Genomic DNA, 25,894 nt, shown 5'->3' on the forward strand with positions numbered 1-25,894 from the left:
AGCCAGCTGTATGCTGTAGCTAATTTGACAGAATTGAATGATGTTTCTACATCTGAACCAAGTAAAACTGGCTTTAATAAGATAGTTTTGTAGGGTATGTATTTGATATTGATGACCATGAAACCAGTACTTTGTCAGGAAGGCAGAAAATTCATTGACTGTCGTAGTAGCTCACCTGAGGCTTTGGATTCTTACAGCTGCATTCTTCTTGTAAGCTGGTTCAAAATAATTTGGGGGGGGGGGGGAGGGGGAGGAGGAGAAATTTGAAACAAATCCTTTCTGCTGCTTTCTCGTCATTAATCCTTTAGGTATCATGTAGTTTTTTCCTATTTATCCACCTCTTTCTTTCTTTTAATTAATTCCTTCTGTATGATTTATAGCCATAAATTGTAATATCTAAGATGTATAGCATCATGGCTATACATGAAGAACAGTGGCTGTCTTTTGTAAAGCCAGAAAACTGACGTTTCTCATTTAGAGAAATGTAGTCTGAAGCAAAGCTACATATATATGAAGAAGCACACTTCTTATAGTATGTTCTTATTATCAGCCCTGTTTAACAGAAATTGCTCTTGCTTGAATTTCACATTCTTTACTGATCTTGCTTCTAGGCAATCTATACCATGGAAAAACACTTGACCACATTGAGTGTCCCCTTATTAACTTAGGTTCAAAATGACCAAAAATAGATTAATCCAACTGAGATTTTATATAAAAAAAATAATAATAAAAACTCTTTCCAGATTACTATCTACCAGATCACAGAAGACATCAAAAATATGGGGATGTACAAAATTTATATTCAAAGATTTTTAGAGCAGGATGGATGGGTAAAGGGGTGAGGGGGTCTCATGTGGAAATATTCACAGGTAGTTTATGCTTTGTGTTGAGTACTTGTACAAAAAGAATTACATTCACTGTGTTTGAAAGATGTATGCTTTACTGACATCCCGAGAACAAACTGTAGCAACCATCTTCATTTTTTAAGCACAGTAACTGAAAGCCTTTAACTGTTTTGGTTTTTGGTGTGATTTTTTTTTTCTCATCACTAAGGGCATGAAATTTGCATGCAGGGTGAATAAAGTTCTTGTAGAGTTTATGACTGATTTCAGAATGTCACCGAGGTAAGTGGTAGGAAAAAAAGTAGTCTGAGAGTTAGGGGATGATAAACATACATTTTAATACCTCTAAGAGTCTTCATAAGTGTGAACATCCACCATTATTTGAAATTTGCTTTTTATTAAATCTATGCATTTGCCAATATTTTCTTGATTAAATTATATTTTAAAAATACATTTTTATTATTATTATTATATTTTAATACACTTATTGTTTTCCTACATGGATAAGCTGTATGTTGCATTGGTACCTCTTAGATCACTTTAGGATCTGCAAAAGTTACGCCCTTACTTCCTTTTATTTTCCAATACTGAATTTCCTATTATTTTCAAATGCAGAGTTTTCTCCAGTCTTTAAACTTGGAATGTGCTTCATCTTACTTGTTTCTCAGCTTCAGCAATTCAGAAAATAATCCTAAATATATTCGATCAGGTAAGTTTAACAAAATATTTTTAGACCTTTTTTGAAGAAAAGAATCTTTTTAAAAGTTAGATTGGTAGTATAATAGAAATTAAAATAGTGATTGCTATCAACACCCAGATCGGGGCTACTCTAGCAATAAGGTAAAACAGTACTCCCCTTTTGGCACCTGAGTTCAAGCTCAAAATTTTTCTAATGCACTTTACTGAAAGTTAATGAAGTCGTTCCATGTCAGTCATGTTGAGACATGAAAGTGATTCAAAGCACAACATTTGCAACTTTCAGTTTAGGTTTCACAGGGCAATAAAACAGTCTGCTAATAGAGAACAATTGTTAAACTTGTCTGATTATCTGAAGAGAGGGAGGATTCCCAAATGGACTCCAAGAGCAGACATTATATTGGCAGCTGGTTAGCATTACCAAAATGAATAATGAAGTACCAGTGACATCTGGGCAGGTTCTAGGCAGGCTCTGATGTATCGAGATAATTTCTCTGTTTTAAAGCGAGATCCTTTCAATGTCATTGACCTGATGATAAAATGCATCTTCGCTTAAAGTGCGAAGTATTATTGTGAAAACACAGATTATAGTAATGACTAAAAAGATTTAAACAGGGAAATGAATCATAAATAAAACTTATTCTCTTTCCATGTCCAAGCCTAGTATTTGGATGATGAGATAATGCAGTAAACATCACAAGAAAATGACAGAAAGTCAAATTGAACCCCTCTCAGTTATTTGAGCTTATGACACAGCTAATAAAACCTTCCATATATACAGTAACTTTTGGTGTGATGATTTGTCAAGACTATAGAATTGGTTTCAAGTAACAAATTAATTGCTTTATAGATTTCCAGTAAGGTAAGTGACGTGGTTTTCTGTTCAGTTTAGTGGCACAGAGAGGGAAATAGAGAATTTGACCTTGCATAAGAATATGTTACTGTGCTTTGCAATACCAGCTTAAAAAAACACTTATGCCACAAATTTTTGGCCTATTATTGCCAAACATGGCAGTATTTTTGGAATGTTGTCTTTGAATACATTTAAAACAGCATTTGACAAGTTAAAAAGAAGGCAAAACCAGTTTGTGTGGAAGAGCTTCAAAACCACGTGTTGTTATATTATTACAAGCATGACATGAATATTCAAACAGGGGAATGTACCGGGGTGCTTAAGACCAGAATACCTGGTAGCAAAATATCTTCTTGCTGATAAAATGTAGGAAACTGTAGTTACTGCTTAACACTTTGCAAAGCTGTTGGTGTATGTCTAATGTCAAAGTAAACCAGCTATCTGGAATTCACTAAGAAAAAAGAGGATTTCCTAGTCATCACAGAGGTAGAATGACAACTTAACTCCAAATGTCTGGGACAGAAAGTGAACCAGTTGTTTGCTTTTCTTATTGCTATGTTACCCAGGCACACCAGATTGCTCTCCTGAAAACCCTTTTCCACCAACAAGCTGATAATTGCAATGCAAGTAAGAAACAAACAAACAAAACATGGAAATTGGTTTGGCTGCAAATGGAAGAGTTTGAGTTTTGATTTGTTTGTTTGCTTTGACAATTCTCATTATCAGAGTAGTTCAATCTCGGAAAAGTCCCTGAAGGAAGGTAAACATGTCTTAAACTCTTAGTTTCTGCGCTGCATGGTCTCCACGCAAAATAAAGTGATGAGTAGCAGTTCAAAATTAGTTTCACAAAAAAATGAAATATGCTGTTAGTAGGAAGGGACTAAATCAGCAGCTGCCTAAGTCCCACAACTATTCAAAAGTCCTTCAGTTGTACTTTCTTCTTCACAACAGATAGAGCAGAAGGAGGCAGTGGTAGGTTTCTGCATGTCTTAAAAGTTGCTCTGGTGGGAAAAAGAAATTACTGTGCAGGTTCTGTTGGCACTGAAGGCATACAACCTCTGCAGGTCTAAGGGAACAAGATTTGCATATTTTTATAAAATGTCTTTTACATATGGGAAGGATTTTAAAGTTAGATGAGCTGTTTGTATCTTTTAATGTTTGTTCCTTAATAACATATTTAATTGAATTAAAATTATTTCTCAAAGCAGAAGTATTCTCTATTTTGCCAGCACTTCTATCAGATTTTCAGCCAATTTTAGACATATTTTTTTTATCAATTCAGAAATTTACTGTATGCATTAAATGTTTATACTTTTGTTGTTACATATTTTTTCTCATTATTTATCAGTAATTGCACATTTATTTAAATGTCAGTTTGCTGTTCTTTACCTCTTAGTATAAGGGAAGAACTACAATAATATAAACTATCAAGTTAAAAAAAACCCTCCACCTCTTAGACTGACAGGCATAGCTGTGCTAGCCTTTTTAAACTTAAGACCAGTAAGAAATAAATTCTGTTTTATCCTATTCAGCCAAAACAACAAAGCAAGGGGGGTTTTCCTGCAGATTTAATGTAAAAGTCCCCAGATGACAAACACAAAGCCTAGATATCAAACAGGATGAAAATGCTGATGTTCAACACCTGCACTGTGTGAGGGCCAAGAAGTAAGCTAAAGGGTTTGCTAACCAACACACCTGCTTGAGAGTGTAGTTTTTAACCCTTTCTTCTTCCTTCTTAAATGCCTCACTTAAGATAGGAGAGGATTCTAACAGAATGATGCAATCAAACAAGATGTTAAAGCCCAGTTTTGAAGTAGAAACTACATCCTGCCTTCTTGTCCAGATCTACCACGTGAATATTTTATTATATTAGAAGGCTATTTAACCTGATAGACTTTTAGTGATACTAGAAAGGATTAATCACAGCTACAAAATTATGGAAATAAATCATATGAGTTGTGTGGAACTATTTTCTATGCCTGTCAAAATGCTTGTGTTAACATGTTATTATATCTGACCAGACATTTGCTGCTAAAAAAATGAGTGGTATAATCTTTCTCCCTGCTTTTCAGAGGGCTGCTGTGATGTGATTAAAGGACATCTAGCCACAGCTGATCCAAGGTATGTGCTAGGAATGTTTTTACAGTCCATGATCACTGAGTCTTCACTCTGAAGTGCATGGGGTCTATGTGTCACAAAAGCATGAACAGGGGCCCATATTGTAGCAGTTCTTCCATACCATTATTCTTCAGTCCTTCAAAAAGCAGAATATTTGAAATTTTTCTTCCTGACATAATCAATGCTAGAAATTAAAGTGACTTTATTAGGTCTTCAATCACTTTTAACATAATCCACACAAGTTAATTGCCATTGTAGTTAAAAGCAGCTTGGCTGTCTGGCTGAAAATCAATGCAACTGAGTTTACATGTAATTTTAAGTAAATGTTCCCTTCTGCTTCTTTCACCATTCCATGTAGAAACCATATTCTAGTGTCTTCCATTATTGCTTGCAAAGTTCTAAATAAATTCAAAACCAATAAATTTATATACTAGAGTAAAATGAGATAATGCATACATGGAAGACTTCTGCTTCATACAGCAGAAAGTGCAGTTGAGGTGGAGATTGTGGACTCAACTCAGTACAGCTATGTCTGTGTAAACCATGTGTTTTACCCACATCTCAGCTATACCAGGGTATGATCACATCAATAAAGCAGCAGCAGGAGCTGTGACTTTGTCAGCAAGATGATTAACAGAAATTGTTCAGTTTTAAAAATAGGTGATCCCATTTAATGCCTAATACCAGGAACTTGATTTGAATGTGCGGCTTATTTGCATTTTTTTCATCTTTGCCTCCATATTAGAAAAAAAATCTACAGGACTACTCAGCAGGAGTTCTTAAACTTCATTCTTATGACACTTCAGTTAGCTGAAGAGCTGGCTACAATTTAAGGTAATCTATTTTTAAAGCCTGGACCCCAGAGAGGAATAAATTAAGCAATGAATAGCCCAATGATCAGTTGTCATCACTTGATATGGCACAGGAAGCAACTCACAGAAAGCCCTAAATACAGAGGGTTTCTTAAGAGCAATTTGAGAAAGGCTGACTGTTCAGAAAAGAAGTAATATGGATGAAGAGGATCATGGGTTTCATTAGGATCTCTTTAAGAGTGTTCAAAAGTGATAGGAAACGGAGGCTGGACTCCCATGTGGTTGTTATTACATGACTTAGGTTTGTATATTCTTGTACTAGTTACAATAACACTAGGAGAATTTTTAGATGTTTTGCAAAACCATTATTAGCCAACTTCAAATTCATATTTCTCCTCCATAAAATCAGTGTGCACAATGCTGGGGTCTGGAAAGGGGTCTCCTGAGGCTACATTAGCTGATGGAGCTATGATGCAAGAACCTAATTCCTTTGAAAGGGTAGCAGACAGAAACCATGTACTTACAAGACAAGCCAGTGCAGTCAAGGAACTAAATGTTCATAGTTAAATCTCCCTCAAGGATAACTCTAGAGCAGACAGGCAGTTTAGCACATTAGGACTCATACCAGGAATGCTGCTTGGAGTCCCCTCAAAAAGAAAGAGTTTATGAGGGCTTTAGCAGCCAACCTATTTTCAAGCAAAACATAGGCAAATGTGGGAATTTAAGAAATCTGGAGAGACGCTTGTAAGATGGTGATTTCACCCCTCCTTTCTTCCAGAGTGTATTTGGGTTACTTGGTAGAAACTCCTGAAATGTTTTCAAGGTGGACAAATCAAAAAGTGTTTTTCATGCTTAATGATTGCAGAGGCAAGGACATGCACAATTTTAATGTTTGTTACCTGCCCAAATTTATATAATTGTATCCCCAAACATTCAACAACATCTGTGTGGAAACAAAGAAATGGCAAACAATATTTCTTTTGGCTTGCCACCTCCTATAGCCCATCCTTCTAACCTCCATTTGAACTTTTGCAGTAGTTAAAATGGAGATTGACTCTTTAAACAGAGCTAAAAAGGGCTGACAGCGTTGGAATAAAGGTTTGACCACACTAATAGGTTTTAGTGTCTGATACTTTTGATAATCTGGCCCTGAGTGTCATGGGTCTCTCTGAGTGGATTCCATCTGTCCCATAAAGTTATGCGTTGAAACATAACGCAGCCCTTTGATCTTCCCTCTGCAAAGATCCTCATGTTCATAAAATCAACAAGATGCTCTCATTCACTGAAAAGCCAGATCTCAGACTTGTTGATTGGTGAGACTCTAATACTTGTTAGCATATGTGCCTTTTCCCCCTTTGTTTATGTCAAGTTTCACTGACCCCAACAACACTGGTGAATATCAAAGTGTTTATTATTACAACACAAGCAACTAACATTTTGGCCATGTTAGCCTAATACCAACTTAGACTGTAAAATAAATATTAACGGCTACACTCTGAAGTAAAAATACACTGTAGTGAATTAGAAGAAATATCAGTAATGTTATTTGTTTGCCTTTAGTCAGGTGTTTTAACATCTGTAGGCATTCTTCATGATGGAGTTTGTTCAACAAACAAGATGACTAACAGGGTTACTTCAGATTAGTATTGCCGTAGTAGGAAGCAGGCTAAGAGTAGGGTGTTTTTTTAATGCAAGTAGATATTTAGAAATAATAGCAGGTTTTTGGCTTTGCTGTCAAGACTGAAAGCCCACTTGCCGGTTGTTTGGCTACACAAGATATCAGCGCTCAGACCTTCAGCTGCTCGTGATACACCTGAAAAGGAGCACAGGCTCTCTCCTCACCAAGTGCACATCCACAGGAACAGTGGGGATCTTTCATGGCTGGGACTCTCAGTCCTGCACCCGGCACTGCCACCGAGCTACTTTGGAGCTCTGTAAGACCCCCAGAGTCACCAGTATGGGGGAAATCCAAACGGGGTGAATCCCAGCTGGCCTGCAACAGTCCCAGAAAATGAAGTACTGTGAGCCCTGGGGGGATCCCCTAATCCTGTCTCAGCATCCACGCAGCAGAGCTGCAGTGTCTGAGTACTTTCGTGCAGACAGACGTAGGGCAGGATTTTCCCTTAGTGACTTATCAAGTTCGTTCAAGAACTACATTGCATAGCTACAAATAGACACCAGGTGCCTCTACTCCCTATGCCTTCATCCCCAAAACTCATTCAGGTCCTTAGGTGCACTACTTTATGAAAACAGCATCTGGCATTGTAAACACTGTCTAGGACTATCTGACATCCAGGAAAAAATAAATCTGTTATAACATGTGAAATGAAATTTAATTTATTTTATTCTTCTTGCCTTTGGAGGAAACTTTATTAACTACATTTTTTTTAACTCAGTGTTTTATTTAAATAGCACCTGTAAGAGATGAGCTTTTTTTCCAGTCTCTTACCATATCATCTGTTAATTATTAGTATAATTCTATTCATTCTATAACGCTATATTCCTATTATTATAAATGTCATTAATATTGAAGTTGTATCCTGTATTGTACCATCTGCTTCCAAAAACGTGACAAAACAGTGAAAGGTTTTCATGTAATTTACAGTTACCTCATTAGATGGCAGTGTAACATTCAAAACAGAAGTTAAACAATTTTTAAGGTCTTTTGATCCTTAGGCCAGCTGTGAATCAATTCAGCTCCAGATAAAAGTTTGGAACTAGTTTAATATGTTGTCCCCAGCAGCAAGAACATTTGCAATGCTGGAGATTATTAGAGGATCATGTTTCATATATCATAGATTTGAGAGTTAAACAGAGGTGTTTATGCCTGCTTTACAGTACTGTTTCCTACACTAAAATCTGGTTTGTGCTCCTCCATAGTGCAGACTTGCTGTCCTACTTTTCAGATGATGTTCTTTTTCTAGAACTGATAGCATATCTGCAGAATTTTTTTCTTAACTAATTCCTTTACATGTCTTTTTTCCTATAACTATCTATTAAAGAGGAAGATGGAGCATTAAAATAGAAAAACATGTCTGCATTAAGGGACACTAAAACTAAGAAAGGTAACAGTAAACAGTTATTATGACCAGTAGTGAAGTAAATCAAATATATTAATAAATTTCTGTTTAAGCTTCATAGTCTGCTCTATTGACAATTTTGAGTTTATTAATGCAGCCATTCCGGTAATGGATTTTTAAGACTGGCCAGTGGTAAGCTGCTGGTTCTGAAGAATAATCTTGTCTTGTAATTCAGTGGTTGTTCTCACATTAATACTATACTATTTAATGAATCAGTAGGGTTTCAGTATTGCTAGAGGAAACTGATAGTAAAGGACCACACTAGTTCCCCTTTGGCATTTCTTTGGGGTCAGCTGTTCTGATAACAACAGAACTTGTATTGGGAAAAAATCATTCCAATTAAAAAATATTCTACATCTCTCACTGTCTTCACTGTTACTGAAGTATTGTTTTGTTTTGTTTTTATTATACTTTTTAAGGTTACAGAACTAATACTGCAGGTGCCTGATAAGAGCCAGCATCCTCTTTAATATTGTACTGTCCTTCAGTGTACAGAAGTCTCAGACAATGTGTGAAAGTGGACAGCTTTCATCTCCCAATATTCCTTGAGGGATTTCTATCTTTCAAATGGTGCCTGATGTGACAAGCATTTTAAGAAGCTTGGGTTCTTTAAAATTCCATCTATTCTTCTGGAAAGGCATGTTATCAAAATGCCATGTCCTTTACTGGCATTTCCCCTAAAGGCTTGGAAAGCATCTCTATGAAAGGTGGCTTTCTAAGGCTACAGTGGATGTTTTGCAAAACCCTACTTCAGGCTAGTGGTTATTTATGCACAATATCAGAGCTGACTGGACTTTCCCATCAGTGTCAAATTAGCATGTTTTCCTTTTTTTAATCCCCAGTGTTATACACTGGTATAAGCATATCACAGATTTTGCCACAAGTTTGTGTCTTGGATAGAAATGTCTTATTGGTTCCCTGTCTTGGTTTTTGCTGTATTGAAAATAGCATGATTATTCGCCTCCCTATTTTTTCCTTTCAAACTTCATTAAGAATATAGGATTCTCTTAATTTAATTTTCTGCTTCACCTTATCTGCAAATTACTCCGTTCCAGGAAATTGGAAACCTGCAAACCAACATTATCATTGGGCTCTTGGGAGCAGGAAGTCTACACATAATGTGATGGGGTGACATAAGTCTACAATAAATAAAAGGAAAGAACACAGGCAAAACAAGAAAACAGTTACCTTGGCAATGATAATACATGTAAAAAAAAAATACCATTTTCCAACCTTTTCCTGTGTTTTTCCATCTACATAGCACGGAATTGTTCTGGTTTGTTTTGTTTTTCTCATGACAGCTTTAATATAGCAAGCAGAAATGTAACTTTTTAATGAGGTCTTTAAAAATGAAATTTGGGATTATTATTATTGTACTAACAATAAGATATTACAGATCATGTTTTATGAGTTTTTAAGATGCATCATAGGTGGCTGGAGTTCCCAGTGCACCTGAAGCACTAATGGCTCTGCGGTATGTGTCCTATCATGCCTTTATGTTGAAGTACCTTCAGGCAAAATTTGTCTTCTCGTTGGGCACAATCAGATATTAACTCAGATTTGAAACATAATATTATCATATCCACATTTACTAATACATCAATGTTTCAAATTATAAAGAAAAAAAAAAAAGAATCTTTGAACAGAATCTTTTCTGAAAGTACTGGGAAAGCATTCATGTGCTAGAGACAACAAAGAGATTTAGGAAATTTTAGAAGTGTAAACTGTAAACATTAAAAACTACAGAGGTAAATCTGAGATCTAAGTACATAGCTAATATTACATTTTATCTATGAGTAAATATCTCAGAACAGGACAGAAGAGATAGTACAAAGTATTTAGATTTTTGTATCATCAGTCATTGGTGACAAAAAAAAATATGTTACTATCAAACTATAGTTTGATCAGTATTTCCTATGAAATAAATTCATGCTCCCCATATAGTTTGTAGAGGATGAGAAAAACACCAGTATGTTTGCCAGTAATCACCCTCATTTGACTATTTAGCTGGCAAGTAAAATAGAGAATGCTCAGGGGTATGAAAACCTGTACCACAAAAGGCCTTGGGTGCTGTAGTTCAGAGAAAATGGAAAGTGGTGTGTAATTTTACTGAATGTTTTTGAAAGAAAAAAGCTCATCTGCCTTTTAAGGACAGACAGCCAATGAGATTTGCTTCAGAGCAGACAGTTTCTGATCCTGCTTCCCAGCAATATAACCAAGGGCTAAATGCTAGTCAAGCAGTTTGATCTCAGGCTGCTGCTGCCGCCCCCAGCTGCACACACACACCTTTGCTCCGTGCAGAGCAGTGCACTGTCTGCATTGCATGCCCTCTCTCCTGCACCAGCCTCAGCTGCATCTCTTTGCACAGGATTGCACCAGCGGTAGTGCTGCAGGCTAAGAGAGCCACTTCGGGCAAGGGGGCTGGCACATCCCATGGAGGCAAGGCAGTAGTTTCCTTGGGAGCAGCAAGAGATGCCTCTTTGCAAAAGCAGGGACAGCTGTTCAAAATCCAGAGGTGCCTCTGACACGAAGCACTACAGAATATAAGCATCTGTAGCAAAACCATCAGCAGAAAAAAAGCATAGTTTGTGCAAAGGAAAAATGGAGATGGAGCCAAATAGTCAGGGGACTTGGGACTGGGAATTGGTCAGAGTATGTTAAAGCCGTCCTGTTATTCTCAGTGCTCTGGACCACTGCTTAACTCTGTCTCAGGAAGCGAGAAGCAGAAATGTTAGCCAATTACGTAACTGATTAGCTAAGTATTCCTATATATTTCCAACAAACGTGAAAGAAATGAGTTTCCCTGTAAGCTGCATATATCTACTTCTGCATGGTAGCATAAAAAATAAATCTTATCCCTTGTAAGTCTGTAACAAAATACACTAATTTTTAATAATATTACACAGTTATGGATTTTATATAGGAAAGAACACCAGCCAATTTCCCTCTCTTTTTAATGTATCTGCAGGAAAACTTGGTGGGGAAAAAAAAAAAAGTTCAAATAAACCCAAAGATCAAAAATATCTATCTTTTGATTACTTTTTCTTTACAATCAGATCTCTTCTGCTGATTTGTATAGGTTACCTAGGAGAAACAATGTACAAAAGCCTGTCTTCAGATCTCTGATAGGAAATCCCCACTGCAGCAATAAATATTGTATCTGCGGCAGGCAATTGGCAAGCTACCTTGATCATGATAGTCCCTGGCTGACAATCACACAAAAGTGAGACCAGAAAGTACATCTTAAATGTTTCAGCACTTGGATTTTCCTAACTACTCCTTTCAAGTTCTTTATGAACAACTTGTATATAGATCAAAACATGCTAATTTCATCATTGCTGGCCAGCATCATAAAAGAATCATATGAAAACATATGGGCACAGTCACCAACTTTTTAAGCAACCAAATCTTTCATAGAACTATTGAAGTTTCTTCATGAGATAAAAGAGCTTTGCTGTTTTGAAACAATAGTACCTCTTTTTTAGTATGAAAACATGTGAGAGTGCTATATGTCGTTCATCATCTGTCACCTTTTCATTTAAAATACCGTCAAGGAACTGCCTAAAAATATAAAGATAGCAAGGGCTAGTATACCGCAAGGCCAACATTGGTTTCATTTTTGACCCTGAATGCAGTGCTTAATTTCCCAAAGTAACAAAGACAAAATAAATAAATAAATAAATAATCAGCAATACCTGGTTATGAGATATAACTTACTTTGCTCTCTTGCAACAGGCTTTTAAGGAGCATTGATGAGCTGCAAAGGATCACCTCTCAGAGATGCTCAAGGATAGGAAATGCATCATTAAGAGTGGCCAAAAGAAGGTGAGAGGAGGTAAGAGCTTTAAGAAAAGACAGACTCACCATATGAAATATTGCCAGTAAAGTAGATAGAATGGCTAAGGTGAACTCTGCTAATAACCTATAATTAGAAGAATTGAACTTGTCAAGGTCTATAAGTCATGAATAAACCATAGAGAAATATGTATATATTCTATGTTATTCTTGTTTGCTTAGCACCATCGTCAGAACAGCTGAGAACACTCTACATAGTTAAGATTAGCAGACACATTCCTAGATAAAAGAATTTACCTCCTCATTGCGGTAAACTTCAGGAGTTAAATGAGGTTATAAGCCACAAAACCACAACCATTACACAAAGTCAGGTATCTTGGACTCAGTTTCTAGTAACAAATCAAATGCTGTGTGGTGCTTGCAGTGGTATTTGAATACAGCCATAAGACATATTTAGAGACAGACACTTTCATAGTGCACCTTACAGTGTTCAGCATTCACAAAGTACAAAACTCACTTCAGGAAACTTTATTATTTTGAAATATACACACATGGCATCGTGACCTGAAAGAGAAAGTGTGAGAAACTACTGTACCACACAGGGTTTATGGTTTAGTGTTTGGCAATTTTTAGTTTAAGTATGAAGGTAATTGCAAAGAATTAAGAGCATTTGCTGACCATTTTGTGACTGCTAAGTACTGGATTCTAGCTCACTATGAATAGTTTGGACAAAGCAGCCTTACTAACTTCTTAATCAAAGAAGCATTAGACTGTAGCAAAAATAGGAAATCTTCCATGATATGGAATTCTTCCATAATAGAAATTCTTGGGAAAACAGGTATCCCTACACTAAATCATACAGGGCAGCTCAAGCAGTTTTCATACAAAAGAAGAAGCTTCAGATCTGTCTGTTAAGAACTGCAGTTCTGAAATTTTGACAAGAGGGCCAGCAACACAGCATAACTCTGTAGAACCACATCAGTGAGTTTCTTGAATAGGAAGAGCTATCATCTGACATTTTATAAATGAAAACCAGCTCTAAATCGTATCTGGAATATAGTAGGCCACAAGCACACACCCATATTTTAGTGTTGTGAAATTCACAAATTGTGAAAATCATCTCAGTGTGTGCAAAAGTCCTACAAATAATCCCCTTTCTATCAATTTCACCTCCATTTTGTTCATGCCAAGCTCCAGCCAACTGTCTTGCATCCATATTTCTTCCAGAAAAGAAATTATATTTTCCTGCTCCAGCAAAATAGAAGACAGAATTAACATTATTGGGATATTGATAACTCAATAGCTAATATTATTTCATGATCCTACCCAGAAGCTTCAGCGCAATCAGGGGTCAACTGTTAAAATCTTAGAAGTAAGCAGTTTCCTATCACTTCTGATATCTCAGCCATGTATAGATGAAACTACTTTATGGCAAGTCCACCCACCTGGAGACCCTTGGTCATGTCAGTGGTACCATATAGCAACTTGAATTAGAGATGGCTGGAAGATCTTGTGTGAATAATAAAAACATGAACCTGTTACTTGAAGGACTCAACTGATGAAATTGTTATTTCCAGGAACAGAAGAAACACCCGTAAGTAATTTGAAAAGCGTGTTTTGCAAACATATGCTAATGTAGACCTCTGTATATAGAGATGCCATTTGGGAGGCAAATGCAAGTTAACTTGGTGTCTATTCATACATTAAGTAAAATTCATGACTTGAAAGTAATTCATAAAAGCAATATTATGTGGCCTGTGATATTTTAAGTGTGAAGAAATCGTGATTCATTTTTCCTATAATTACACAAAATATGTAAGCAAAGACTTTACAACAGGAAGCTTTTCATTAACCTCATTTTCAAAAGACTGACCTTCTAACACTCTTACTCCTTTCCCTATGAATTGTATTTACTAAAGATTTACTATAAAAGAGAGCAGTACCAATTGCATTTTGGATATGGTCAAAATACAGAGAGCAACTGTCTCTACTGTTTTAATTCTGTATTTTGTCTTTCCCCTGAACTTCCAGAATGATTCTAGTATCTGATCACGTAAGAGATGAAATAGGTATTTTGGCAAGCTGCCAACCAATTTCTGTTTGAAACTTAATCTCTCTCCAAATGGCAATAGAAGTAACTGTTTGACCTCTTCTCTTCTTTTTTTTTTTTAATTTCTTCTTTTTTTTAATTTTCTTTTTATTATTATTTCTTTTTTATTATTATTTTCTTATTATTAATATTATTATTTTTATTATTTTATTTTTATTATTATTATTATTTCTTTTTTTTTTCTTATTTGTGCACAACTTACCAAAACAATGCCATGGTTAAATACATTCCACCCAAGAGGTTTTTACACCTTTCTGTTCTCTGTCTGTGAATCTCTGACTGATAAGAATCCATACAGTGTAACAAAAAAGTGTTGGGGAAAAAAAAAAAAAGAAAAAAAAAGTGCTATCAAAACTTAATTAAAACTAATGTCATAATCCAAATTTTCCTAATTAACAACTTGATGGCATATAACAACTTCAGAATGTGTTCTCTCTAGCTATATATTGCCTTGTACTGAGAGAGGTACATATACATCCAGATGTACCCCAACAACTACAGCTTCACCACAACAGTTGAATATACTACTGCAAAGGAAATTGTTTTAAGAGAAATGTCTGATAAAATGCAGGTCAATACAGACATCCAGGAAGGCTGCAATTCCACCACCCTCAATTTCATGAAATGTTCCCTTCACTTTTCTACCTCATCCAAGGTAAGGACCCAGGGGAGAAATTACTTCAGGTCCTAATCCTAGCTGGGGTTCTGCAATGAATGCTGAGAATAAACACTTCTCTAATTCTTACTCTCTTCCCCATGCAGTGGAGACGTGGTACTGTCTGATCTTGTACAGCCATTGTTACATTCATATAACCTGAGTCTTCAAATGGTTGCACTACAAAAAAAAATAAAAATAAAAACATCCAATTAATTACATCAGTGAAGTTAATAGTTTTCCTCATATGAAAAGCAAAAAAAAAAAAAAGCAACTGAAAAGAAGATTTCTAAAAGGCCTTCTTACTGCTAGCATCTCTCTGAAGTATGGAGCAAGATGAGCAAAACTTAAGTATATTCTCAGTATTTATGACACAGGCTTGGTCCAGTATATTAAGGCAATACTGAAGATGCATTTATAGTGCCTAAAACTGCCTTGCCTCAGTTTAGTTCATCACTGTACAGAAAAAGGAGTAAGGAAAATGTAATGGCTTGTAGTGGTATAACTAAAGCCACAGTAGGTATGATAACATAAACTCAAAAAAAGAATAAAAAAAAAAATAAAAATCACACCCATAGCTGCTGTTAAAGATCTATGTTTAGGTAAAACTTTACAAAGTTACTCAAGGAAGATTGGATAGCTATGAAAAATGAGTTGACAAAGCACGTTAAGAAATGGAAATAGCTAGCAATAAAAGCTATATTGAAAATACACTTGTTAAATGACTCCCTCATATTGGAAAGTAAATTCTGCAAAAACCGGGAGTGCTATCAGGGTGCATGGCCATAGCAATGATTTGAACTTTCAGACAGAGTCAGTGAAGCTGGCTGTCACACCTGAGCATGAAAGGTAGCACCAATAAGCTTATGGCAGAAAACATGACGATACAGACTTGTCCAGACTTCTCCATGCAAAGACAAATGGTTCAGACCCATGAAAGGACTATGTGCCTTTTAGACTAGCTGTCCACTTTTTCTAATTATAGCAGCTCATCTAATAAAAAACACCCATTTCCAGAGGCACTTGGGTTCTCCTATATCCTAGCTAGAAGACTACCACAAAAGCTTTAATGACTGTTAAAAATTCTCAATTCAAAAACAAAATTCAAAACAAAAAGCAAATAAATACTATGAGCAAAATGAAATGGAAAATGCAATACTTTTCTTCAGTGGAAATACACCAGAACAGCAAAGGGAAATTGTGACAGCTTTCCAATGCTCTAAAGGTTTTGTACTGTCATTTGTCACCACAGTGCCTGCTGTGTTATGCTTTGTTCAAGGATTATTGGCGTATATCTCACACTGGAGTGGGGCAAGCAAATGACAAGCATATTTCACTGTTCTTCTTCATCATCCACGTACTGTCTAGGTGGTTGGATCCAGTAGATGGTTTGATTAACAGTAAACTGCTAATCCAAAGAAAAATAATTCTTTTACTGGTTTGAGTTAAACACTGAGTATGTTTGCCAGAAATGCATGGGACTATGTCCTGTGCAGTAGCCGCTGGTTTCTTACAATTTACATGGAATAAATTATTTTTTAACATACAGAGGAAAAAAAATTAGCTATTTAAAGCATATACTTATGTCTTTACTTATTGATCTATTACTGCTATTATGGGACTCATTGTCACCCATGAAATTGTTATTTTATGGTAAATTGAAATGCATTACAACATTACTCTAGTAAATTCTATTCAGTGCACAGCAGATCTTCCATTGCCTGTTGCTCTGAAAATTTTAACAAAGCCTTTAACTTTAGTAAGCTACATATCGCTAGTCACAAAGTGCTGAAACATCTTTTTTTTGTGTGCCTGCAATCAAATTCTATCTGGCAGAAAGTTAAATGATTTTGTCCAGAGTCCCTCAGTAATCTATGCTCATCCACTTCTCGTTATAGACTGGAAGTCCTGGTATAGCGATGGCGTTAGCACGTGTGTTATGTTCTGGAAAATGCTTTTCATTAATATCTTGATTTGATATAAATGATGCAGGTGCAGAACTTAACCACATATGCTTCCACAAAACTGAACACAAATGAGTTATCTTGACCTGGAGCCCACTGGGAGAGCTGGCAGCAGAAAGGTGAGAGCACCTCCAGCAGCACATACAAATTGCTGCCCTCTCCTGGTCCACCTTTCCTCCCTCCAGTCCTTTTCCCAGACCTTTTTCCTGAGGTGGTGGAAATTATCCAACAACAAGCTTCAGCAGGGCTAGGGCTAAACCATACAGGGCCTGTTGTTAACCCTTGGTATTTTTATGGAGAATGGAGTCAATCAATATTCAGAGGATTCTGTGCTTTGTAACTGACAGTCCTGAATTAAATCAGTGTAAACCAAATTGGTGTGATCTACCCGTCATATAGCTATAACTAGCATAGAGTCCTAGCTCATCTTTATGCTGACAGTATTCACACAAAAACTGCTGCACAAATTATTCCCTAAAGGAGAAATTAAGATTAAAAAGTCATTTCCTTAGGCTCCTCTGTACTCAGTGGAGAAACAGCCTTTACACACATGAAGCTTTCCATTCAGCAATATCAGAAACTCCTTACTCCAATACTGTTTCCCTTAAACATATTGATACATAGTTGAAACATCTTATACGGTGATGATAATCCTACATGAAAATTTGATGTAATGCAGAGAATTCTAGTCATTTAGTTATTTGTGTTTTAGTAAAGACAGTACGAGTCACTTAAAAAAAAATCAAGCATGATGAGATCTCAATCAAGACTGCAAGAGCTAATACTGCTTGTCTTTTCGAGGTAACTGTAATACACTCTTCATAATTGTTTCATGTTTGCAATGTTACATATAATGTGCAAAGAGACACTTTAAAAATGACAGTAAACCCAATAAAGTAAAATCATTTTTAATTCCCTTTTTAAATGTGCATTTGAATTCAATACAGTTCTGTAAGGCACTCTCATAGGTCAAGAAACCAAAACATTCTTTCCAAAATAAGGATAGTCATGAGGCAATGGTATGTGCACACAATATAACCTTTTCCGTAACTGATAGACTATGAAATCTGAATATCCAGGTTTTGGATGCACTGCAATGTAATGTCATTGCTGTATCATGACACTACTCGAAGTAAATATTGGCACTGTAAATGATCTCTCATTGGGTTTAGGGGCTTGTAGTATTCTCTTCATATCCCAGTAAAAAATAAACTCTTTAATAAATAAATATATAAAATAAATATATGCTATCTGGAGATGTATAAATAGGTCCATCCTGAATAAAAGTTCCAGCTCCAACTATGATGCATTGACATCTAAGGTCCATCACTGAAGTGAAGCCACTAAAACTTCATACACAGTTCTCAGGATTTTTTCTTTTTTAAAAAAGCTATTTTACAGTTTATTTCTTTCTATTTCTCCCAGCTGTTGTTGGATCCATATGATGTAGGTACTTTTTTGGTAATTTATGGACCCTAAGTAATCCAGATGAAATTGCCAAGAGTTTGTTATTCTTAAGAAAGTCACACTCCAACTTCTGTCTTGTTACTGGCTACCACACAGTTCGGCAGGTTTGAAGGAGGCTGGTCCACTCTCAGCTTTAAGGCTTTGTCTCCTAAATCCAAACGTTGGAAATTAGAGGTTTGGCCATCACAAAGTAGCTTCTTCAAATCCAGTACCCATGTTTCTCACGCTGGTATTGCCACGAATAAAGGGGCAAGATCAAACAGATCTGGTGTGGTTTTCTTTCCAAACTTCCCTCTTTCCTCAGCTGTATCCTAACACATCTTTGTACAGTTCTGGAACTCTTTCGGGATCCACAGGGCGGGGCAGGAAATGTGTGAATTTCTGGTGTCTCTTGGACCTTGCCCCATCTCTGGGAGTACCATCTTTGTTAAGTGCTACGAAGTACCGCCGCCCCGAATCTCCATGTTTGTACACATTGGATGAGTAAGTGTTGTACCAGTTTTCCTCAAACTGTTCCCTGAAGATGCACTCAGGAGTTAGTTTGTCCTACAGAAAGAAACAGCAAAGAAAAATAAGTCAAGTTGTTGCTAGATATCTGAACACACTGTTGAAAAAATGATAAAAATAAACAAAATGCCATAGGCTTTGTGCTGCCTTACTGTTCATTTAATTTTTAACAAAACAAACCCAAGAAGAGTATGTAGACCCAACATGGAGTTTGGCAGGCTAATTTATCCCTTTTTCTTCTAAAACCTGGACATGTACATACAAAATTTTGGATTTAAACAGGCATTAGATAACTCCGCCTCTAAGAAGTCATTACTAGTCTAGGTCAAGTGCCAGCAGTATGCCAGCAGGTCACCATTTCATATTTGTTCAAAACACTGATTGTCACCCCATTTAAAGCCTTTACAATACTTCTAGGCCAAAACCCATTATGGATTCAGATGATTAATGAAGAAAGTGACAAACTATAACATACACTTTTCTGCTTTTTTAGAGAAGGTATTAATCGCTTACAGGTAAGCAATAAATCAGTCAGTCCTAGAAGCAATAGAAACAGAAGTGATGAAGAGGCATTAACTGGAGAGACACAGTAATTTCTCTCTGAATGTTTTAAGACTTTGAAGGAGAAGAGTCTGAGACCCTTAATGGTACTGGAAAACTCAAAGCTTGTATTTTGCAGTCATATGTTGAAGTTATTCAACATATACAAATCAACTGTAATGAGTACAAGCTTAATTTCGTTCTTAAGCACAAGCATTCCAGCGCTGGGGTCTCCAGGTACTGACGATATTTTTGCATCATTCCGATTTTTCAAATAAGAGTGGTACCTAACTGTGACACATGGTGCTATCCTCTTTTTCCCAGCTTTTGAAAGTTTGCTTTTACATTAAAAACTGGTACCTGGAAGCACCCTCTGCTGATCTGTAAAGGAGCATTATCTACATAAAATAAGTCAGGGTACTATATTAATAGTTGTTTAACTGTTCCATAGCTATCCTTTCAAGTTTTTTCCGCCTGCATTACATGTTTTTGGTGATAGAGTATACTCTATGATACATTTGCAGTATTCATGAAAAGCAAATTAGATTCCAGGCAACCTAAATGCTTTTTGAATGGCTAGTTTAATTAGCTATTTTTGTCTTAATTTAAGAGGAATGTTTCTCTTCAGTTCTCTGCATCTAAGATAGAGAAACTTTTGCCATCAAATCTTTAGTAACCAAGGCTACATTGTACACTTTAAGAATTCATTGTTTATTTCAACAGGAAAAGATGTCAGCGTTTTAAAAGTTAGGACTGCCTCAGCTATACACTAGAGGTGTTTGCACAGTGCTAATAAGTGAATCAAAACATCAACATGTACAAACTGACGTGAAAGTAGTACTTACAGAGCCATAGAGTTCTCCCTTCTCGTTCATTCCAAGGTAAAGGCCACTGTCCACACCTCTGATACTGACAAGTCCCACTGCCACACTGATGAATTCAAGGATACCTGATATACAAAGGAAAAAAAAAGAAGACAATAAGAGGTTGTTTTAATTCAGCTTGTGTGACAAAAGTCAATAAAAACATTCAAAATGTAGTTGAAAGCAAGTGGAAAATGTATATATAAAAATATGGCCTACTTTTTCTGAAATTTCGAATACTGTATGGAAACATATTTAACATTTTCACAGGAAAGCAGCCTGAGATGCTCATCTAGGTATAAGAATCCTACTTTATTTGAAGAAAGCTTTTTTTTATATATATATAATTGCTTTGATGATGAAAGGTTTTTATTCATCACTCAGGCTAAAACCTTCAGTACTATGCAGTTGCAATCTGTAATGATTAGACGCTATTTGCCAAGCTGCCTGCTCAAACATTGGAAGATAGGTTTGGATTACCTGAAAATATACTTTACTTTTGCTATAGTATTATCTTAAAAAAACACTTCCATTATTAGATCGTTTGAATAGAAATCAAAGTACTGATGGGAATTTTATATAACAGAATCTACCCACAGGAAAAAAAAGTATTTGCCAGACATCTTATCTAGCCCATTGGCCTGCACGTCTTGACACAACTTGCTATCTTCAGTGCAGGCTTTTTATGTGCACGAAATATGCCGGTTATTTGCTAATGCTTGGATTATAGAATTATTTATCTTACATTTGCCCGAAATGGGATATATGTTAATAATTTAAAGTATTTGGGAGATGATGCTCTATTTGAAGCCTGCAGTTTGGCAAGCATATGCCAGCCTATTTAACCAATTGATATGCACAGGTTATAGTACATATAAAACATGAAAGAAAGGGAACGTGTGAAGCGGCTTTTTGGAAGTTGTTAACAATGTAAACAGAGCCTCAAAAGAAGCTGGTCTAGAATCATACCCAGGATTTTGCTGTGCAACAGCAAAACCACAAAACAGTAAAAGAAACTCAATCTAAGGAAAGTGGTTTTAAATAGCGTATTTGGTTTTTACTGAGTCCTTTTGTCTATTTGCTATATTTATGACTGCTCTTTTTCATTCGGGACCAATTTTCACTGCAAGGCAGACAGATTGTCTGGACTATCCAGTAATTTCAAGTGTTTTGATTTTTAATTGAGCTTTGGCAGGTTTCTTAGTTATCTCACCAAGCAGCAAAGAGTATAAATCCTTTACAAAGAGCGGTCATTAAAAACTCTATTGCATGTAAATCAAACTAGCGTTCCAGTTCCTAAAGCACAAAGCCCCAGAAAAAGAGGTGGAGGCATTTTGTCTTTCTGGTATCATTTTCAAAGCCGCTCTTTTCAAGCCTATAATAAGCAGGTGATTCAACCCACAAAGCAACCACATCAGACAGACCTGCAGAGAGCGGTGGCAGAATAAAGGAAGAACATTTCTAAAAAGCCCAGAGAATGTTTGATCTGGGGCTAACTTTTTTTTTCTTCTTTTTAAGCAAAGATTTATTTCGTGTTTACACGCTGTCGGAAATCTCCCTTCTGAGAAGAACGCCGTTGACTACCGCTCTCCTACTTCTGAAAACATCCCCGTGCTATAAAGGCAATTACGAGCCCTTCCAGCGGGCTGTTTTGGCTGTGGGGAGGGCGATAGGAAGCACTTTAATCACCTTTTTACGACTGCTAAATCAATACCCACCACAACTCGCACGGAGCTGACAGCGGCAGGTTTGTTCGGAGGCGCAGCTCCTACAGCTGCAGTTTAGGATTCACTCTGCTGTTGGGTGAAGCATGCACGCTTCGGGGCTGCCTTCCCCTCGTTTCGGGTTATTGATGGGTCCCTCAGCTCCAACTTTTTGTCCCGTGTAAAAACAAAGCACCCGAAGGCGGCTGAGCCCCCGAGCGCTCAGCTCAGCCCGCTTTCCACCCGGCCCTCTGAGGGGATGCTCAGCGCTCCCTGCCCCCGGTGCCCGTCTCAGGCACCTGCCCCGACCCCCGCTCCCTCTCCCCGGCTCCTACCGAAGAGGCTGTGGTCCTGGCGGGTGCCGCGCACGCTGCCGTCGGGCAGGATCTGCAGGTGGAAGCCGGTGCGGCAGTAGAGCTGCCGCCGCCTCAGGATGCCCTGCAAGTGCGCCAGGTCCGCGGCCGCCGCCGCCGCTGCCGCTGCTGCCGCCCCTCCGCCGCCCGCCCGCTCCGCCGCCGCCGCCCGCCGCTCTCCCAGCAGCGCCGGGCGCTCCCCGGCGGGCGGCAGCAAGAAGTGGGCGCCCACCGGCTGCCCCAGGCCGTCCAGGCCGCCCAGGAAGGGCCCCACGTCGGCCAGCGGAGCCATGGGGCAGCGGGGCCAGAGGGTCGCGGGCCGGCGGAGGAGCGGGCGGCGGCTGCCGGGCATGTGGGGGGGCGCGGCGGGGCCGGGCCGAGCCGAGCCGAGCCGCTGCGAGCCAGGCGGCGGGGTGGCGGCGGCGCGGCCCCGCGCCGGTATATATAGCCCGCGGGCCCCCTGACATATGCTAATGGCGGCCGCGGCGGGGAGGCCGCGTTTGAAATTGTAAACCTCGAGCCCCGCGCATCGCACCTCCAGCCCGGCCCGGCCCGGCCCGCCCGGCGAGGAGCGGGGAGCGGGGAGCGGCGGCACAGGCACGGGCACGGGCACGGGAACGGGCACGGGCACGGGCAGGGCAGGGGCGGCCCCCGGGCGGGCACGCACAGATGCAGCCGCACACACACACGTACATGCATATATACATATGTACACACATATATACATGTGTACGCACACACATACAGACACGTCAAACATGCACACACATACAGATATATACACACATATACACACATATACACACACACATACACACACACATACACACATACACGTATATGTACACACACACATGTACATGCACACACATATACACATGCACAGGTGCCTTTGCTGCTGGTCGACAGTGCCCAACCCAGGGCCAGGACCTGGGCGAGGACCAGGAGTCAGGACTAGGACTCAGAATCAGGACCTGGACCAGGACCAGGACCAGGACCAGGACCGGGACCACAACCAGGACCAGGACCGGGACCAGGATCGGGACCAGGACCAGGACCACAACTGGGACTGGAATCAGGATCAGGAACAGGACCGTGACCGGGATCAGGAAGAGGACTGGGACCGGAATCAGGACCAGGACCAGGATCAGGACCACGAACAGGAACAGGAACAGGACTAGGACCAGAATTGGGACCAGGATCAGGACCAGGACCAGGACCAGGACCACGACCAGGACCAGGACCAGGACCACAACCAGAATCAGGACCAGGACCTAAACCAGGACCAGAACCAGGGCCTGGACCGGGATCAGGATCAGGATCAGGACCAGGACCAGGACCAGGATCAGGATCAGGATCAGGATCAGGACCAGGACCACAACCAGGACCACAACCAGGACCAGGACCACAACTGGAATCAGGACCAGGACCAGGACCACAATCAGAATCAGGATCAGGACCAGGATCAGGACCAGGACCAGGACCAGAACCAGGATCAGGACCGGGATCAGGATCAGAACCAGGTCTGGGTCCACAGCGGGGCCCGTGTGGGAGCTGCTGGAGCATTACGTGGACAGGTGCAAGGAGAGGCAGGAGGGAAGAAGGAGAAAGGGCGTTACCTGAGGGTTAGACCTGCCCAGACACACATGAAAGAAAAAAAACACAAAGATCTGACAGCTTTGCTCCCTGTTTCTGAAACGCTAATAAAATGTACATGCATTACCCTTTCCTTTTATCACTTCAGTTACAAGGAGGGGAATTTTTAAAGAAATTGGCATAGTCAGGGAGGTGTTTTCCCCTCTGCAAATTCTCCCTCGGATTTAATTTATCATTAACATGACATGAAACTGATCTATGGCGTTTGTATATTGGTCTTAAAAACATAAATGGGCAGGCGTGTGGTTTGTGACAAATATTTTCAAAGCTTGCACCCATGAAGAAACAGAGAGCAAGAGATGGCCCATCTAGTCCACCTTCCTTGGGGTTTTGCAACAGGACCGTTATCAAAGTCTGCGAGTGCCACAAATTAACGATAATGTCATATCCCAAAAGCTCCCTGTTATCTTTTCTATGATGTATTAAAAAATGTGGGACCTTGTTGTCCTGTTCCAGCTGAGCATATGCATTTTTCAACACAAAAGCAGAATGGTTCACACAGGCAAATTTATTTGCGGAACACATTAATTACTAGCAGTGATAAAGCAATGGTGTATTAAAACTAAGAACTCAACTTCTGCCTTTTCTGCTGCTTTTTCTATCATATATAAAGAATTTTAGGGCTCAAACTGCACGGCTCATCTTAGCATTCAAGATGCACAATGCAGTTCCTTGCCAATATTAAAACAAGGTTTTAAAGTACGAAACGCAAAGATCTTTTGCAGTTAACTCTCTCAGAAGTTTGAGAGAATTGCTTGGCGGTCTAAGGTTTCATTTAAACAAAAAAGTTGTAGAGAATCATGAAAGATTAGTTCTTCAGTCTTGCTCCGTGGTCTTTTCAGTCACCGTCTAAATCTGGGAGATCAAATGGATTTGACTGCTTAGCTTTATTTGCTGTGGAGAGTATAGGGCTAATTAATTGGCAGGTGCTTTAAAGCAGGTAACGCTACACCTTTTCATCATTGCAGTCCTAAGTACTGCCCCTGTGTGCACCTGAATTATAAAAAGGCTGCTTTAAAGCAAGTGATTTACTGTGGAGGGATTTAAAACTGAAAAAACTAATGCTAAATACAATGATCAGATAAATCACCTCAGAAGAGAGCACGGGCAGACCTGCTCTGAAGGCAGTTACAGATAGATGTTATATTATTTTACCTTTCAGATAACAGGAGCCTGTCATGTGGTGGGACCCAAAAATCCACCATAATCGAGATTTCAAAGCACATCTGTGTAAACATTATCACATCAGTGTAAAACATCAACCAATGAGCTTTCTCTTTGAACCAAATCTACTTAATTGCAGTGCTAAATCAAAGAAATAGATCAAAGTTGAATAATCTATATGGCACCTATTTCTCAAGTAGCCTGTACGCTGATTACTCAAATATACCTGAAACGTTTGAAACACGCATCAAGCATTTTTATTGACATGACGGGTAGGTCAAGATCAAACTGTAATTAGCTCATCACAGCTGCTAAGTTGCAGGACAAGCACTTGGATGGTACAGCTAAGTATATAGGAGGTGTATTCTGAGCCAAAAGATGCCCTGTTATGGAAAATGTTCCCGGGTCCCAGCAGTACTCCCCAAGCCCTACCAAGCAGAGGGCTCTTCTGGTTAGATGGCACCCAATGGAGGAGGGTTTTTCTGAAAACAATATCCTCTGCCGTCATCCACTGGAAGACCCTTATGGCTAAATCTTTCCTGTTATATAGTGGAAACATTTTCTGTAGAGTTGAATATATAACGCCGATCTGTTCCGAGTGGAGCCTTTAATGTCTGGGCACTGAACCGGTTATGCTGTTTTATAAAGTACAAGAAAAGAAACAAAAAGATAAGAAATTTTTTTGTTGTTTGCACTAGTCATGTGACAGGAAAAGA

The 25,894-nt window shown here is 38.7% G+C and overlaps 1 protein-coding gene and 1 long non-coding RNA gene across 4 annotated transcripts; one reads left to right on the forward strand and one right to left on the reverse strand.

Annotated features, from left to right (window-relative positions):
• Positions 1-6,562: 6,562 nt before the first annotated feature.
• Positions 6,563-15,198, forward strand: LOC121070028. 3 transcript variants are annotated; one of them, XR_005819838.1, is made up of 4 exons: positions 6,563-6,634; positions 12,137-12,236; positions 13,424-13,790; positions 14,746-15,198. It is a non-coding gene; the product is annotated as an uncharacterized LOC121070028 (long non-coding RNA). The 3 variants fall into 3 exon arrangements; XR_005819837.1 differs by lacking the exon at positions 14,746-15,198 and having other exon boundaries at positions 13,424-14,273; XR_005819839.1 differs by lacking the exon at positions 14,746-15,198 and having other exon boundaries at positions 13,602-14,273.
• Positions 15,199-17,795: 2,597 nt separating this feature from the next.
• On the reverse strand, positions 17,796-22,656 carry FGF20 (fibroblast growth factor 20). Its single transcript, XM_040556635.1, has 3 exons — positions 22,341-22,656; positions 20,285-20,388; positions 17,796-18,938 (listed from the first exon to the last, which is right to left on the reverse strand). The coding sequence occupies exons 1-3, from the start codon at positions 22,648-22,650 to the stop codon at positions 18,693-18,695; spliced, it is 660 nt and encodes a 219-aa protein (XP_040412569.1). The 5' UTR covers positions 22,651-22,656; the 3' UTR covers positions 17,796-18,692.
• Between the last annotated feature and the right edge of the window lie 3,238 nt (positions 22,657-25,894).

Source organism: Cygnus olor, chromosome 4 (assembly GCF_009769625.2).
Source record: "Cygnus olor isolate bCygOlo1 chromosome 4, bCygOlo1.pri.v2, whole genome shotgun sequence".
Taxonomy (NCBI): Eukaryota; Metazoa; Chordata; class Aves; order Anseriformes; family Anatidae; genus Cygnus; species Cygnus olor.

Bases quoted from the DNA above. Each gene is read 5' to 3' on its own strand.
- FGF20 (XM_040556635.1), bottom strand. From the start codon at position 22,650: ATGGCTCCGCTGGCCGACGTGGGGCCCTTCCTGGGCGGCCTGGACGGC. The intron at 20,389-22,340 runs GTAGGAGCCGGG...TTTGTATATCAG, and splicing joins CCAGGACCACAGCCTCTTCG to GTATCCTTGAATTCATCAGT. The intron at 18,939-20,284 runs GTAAGTACTACT...TTCTTTCTGTAG, and splicing joins AGGGAGAACTCTATGGCTCT to GACAAACTAACTCCTGAGTG.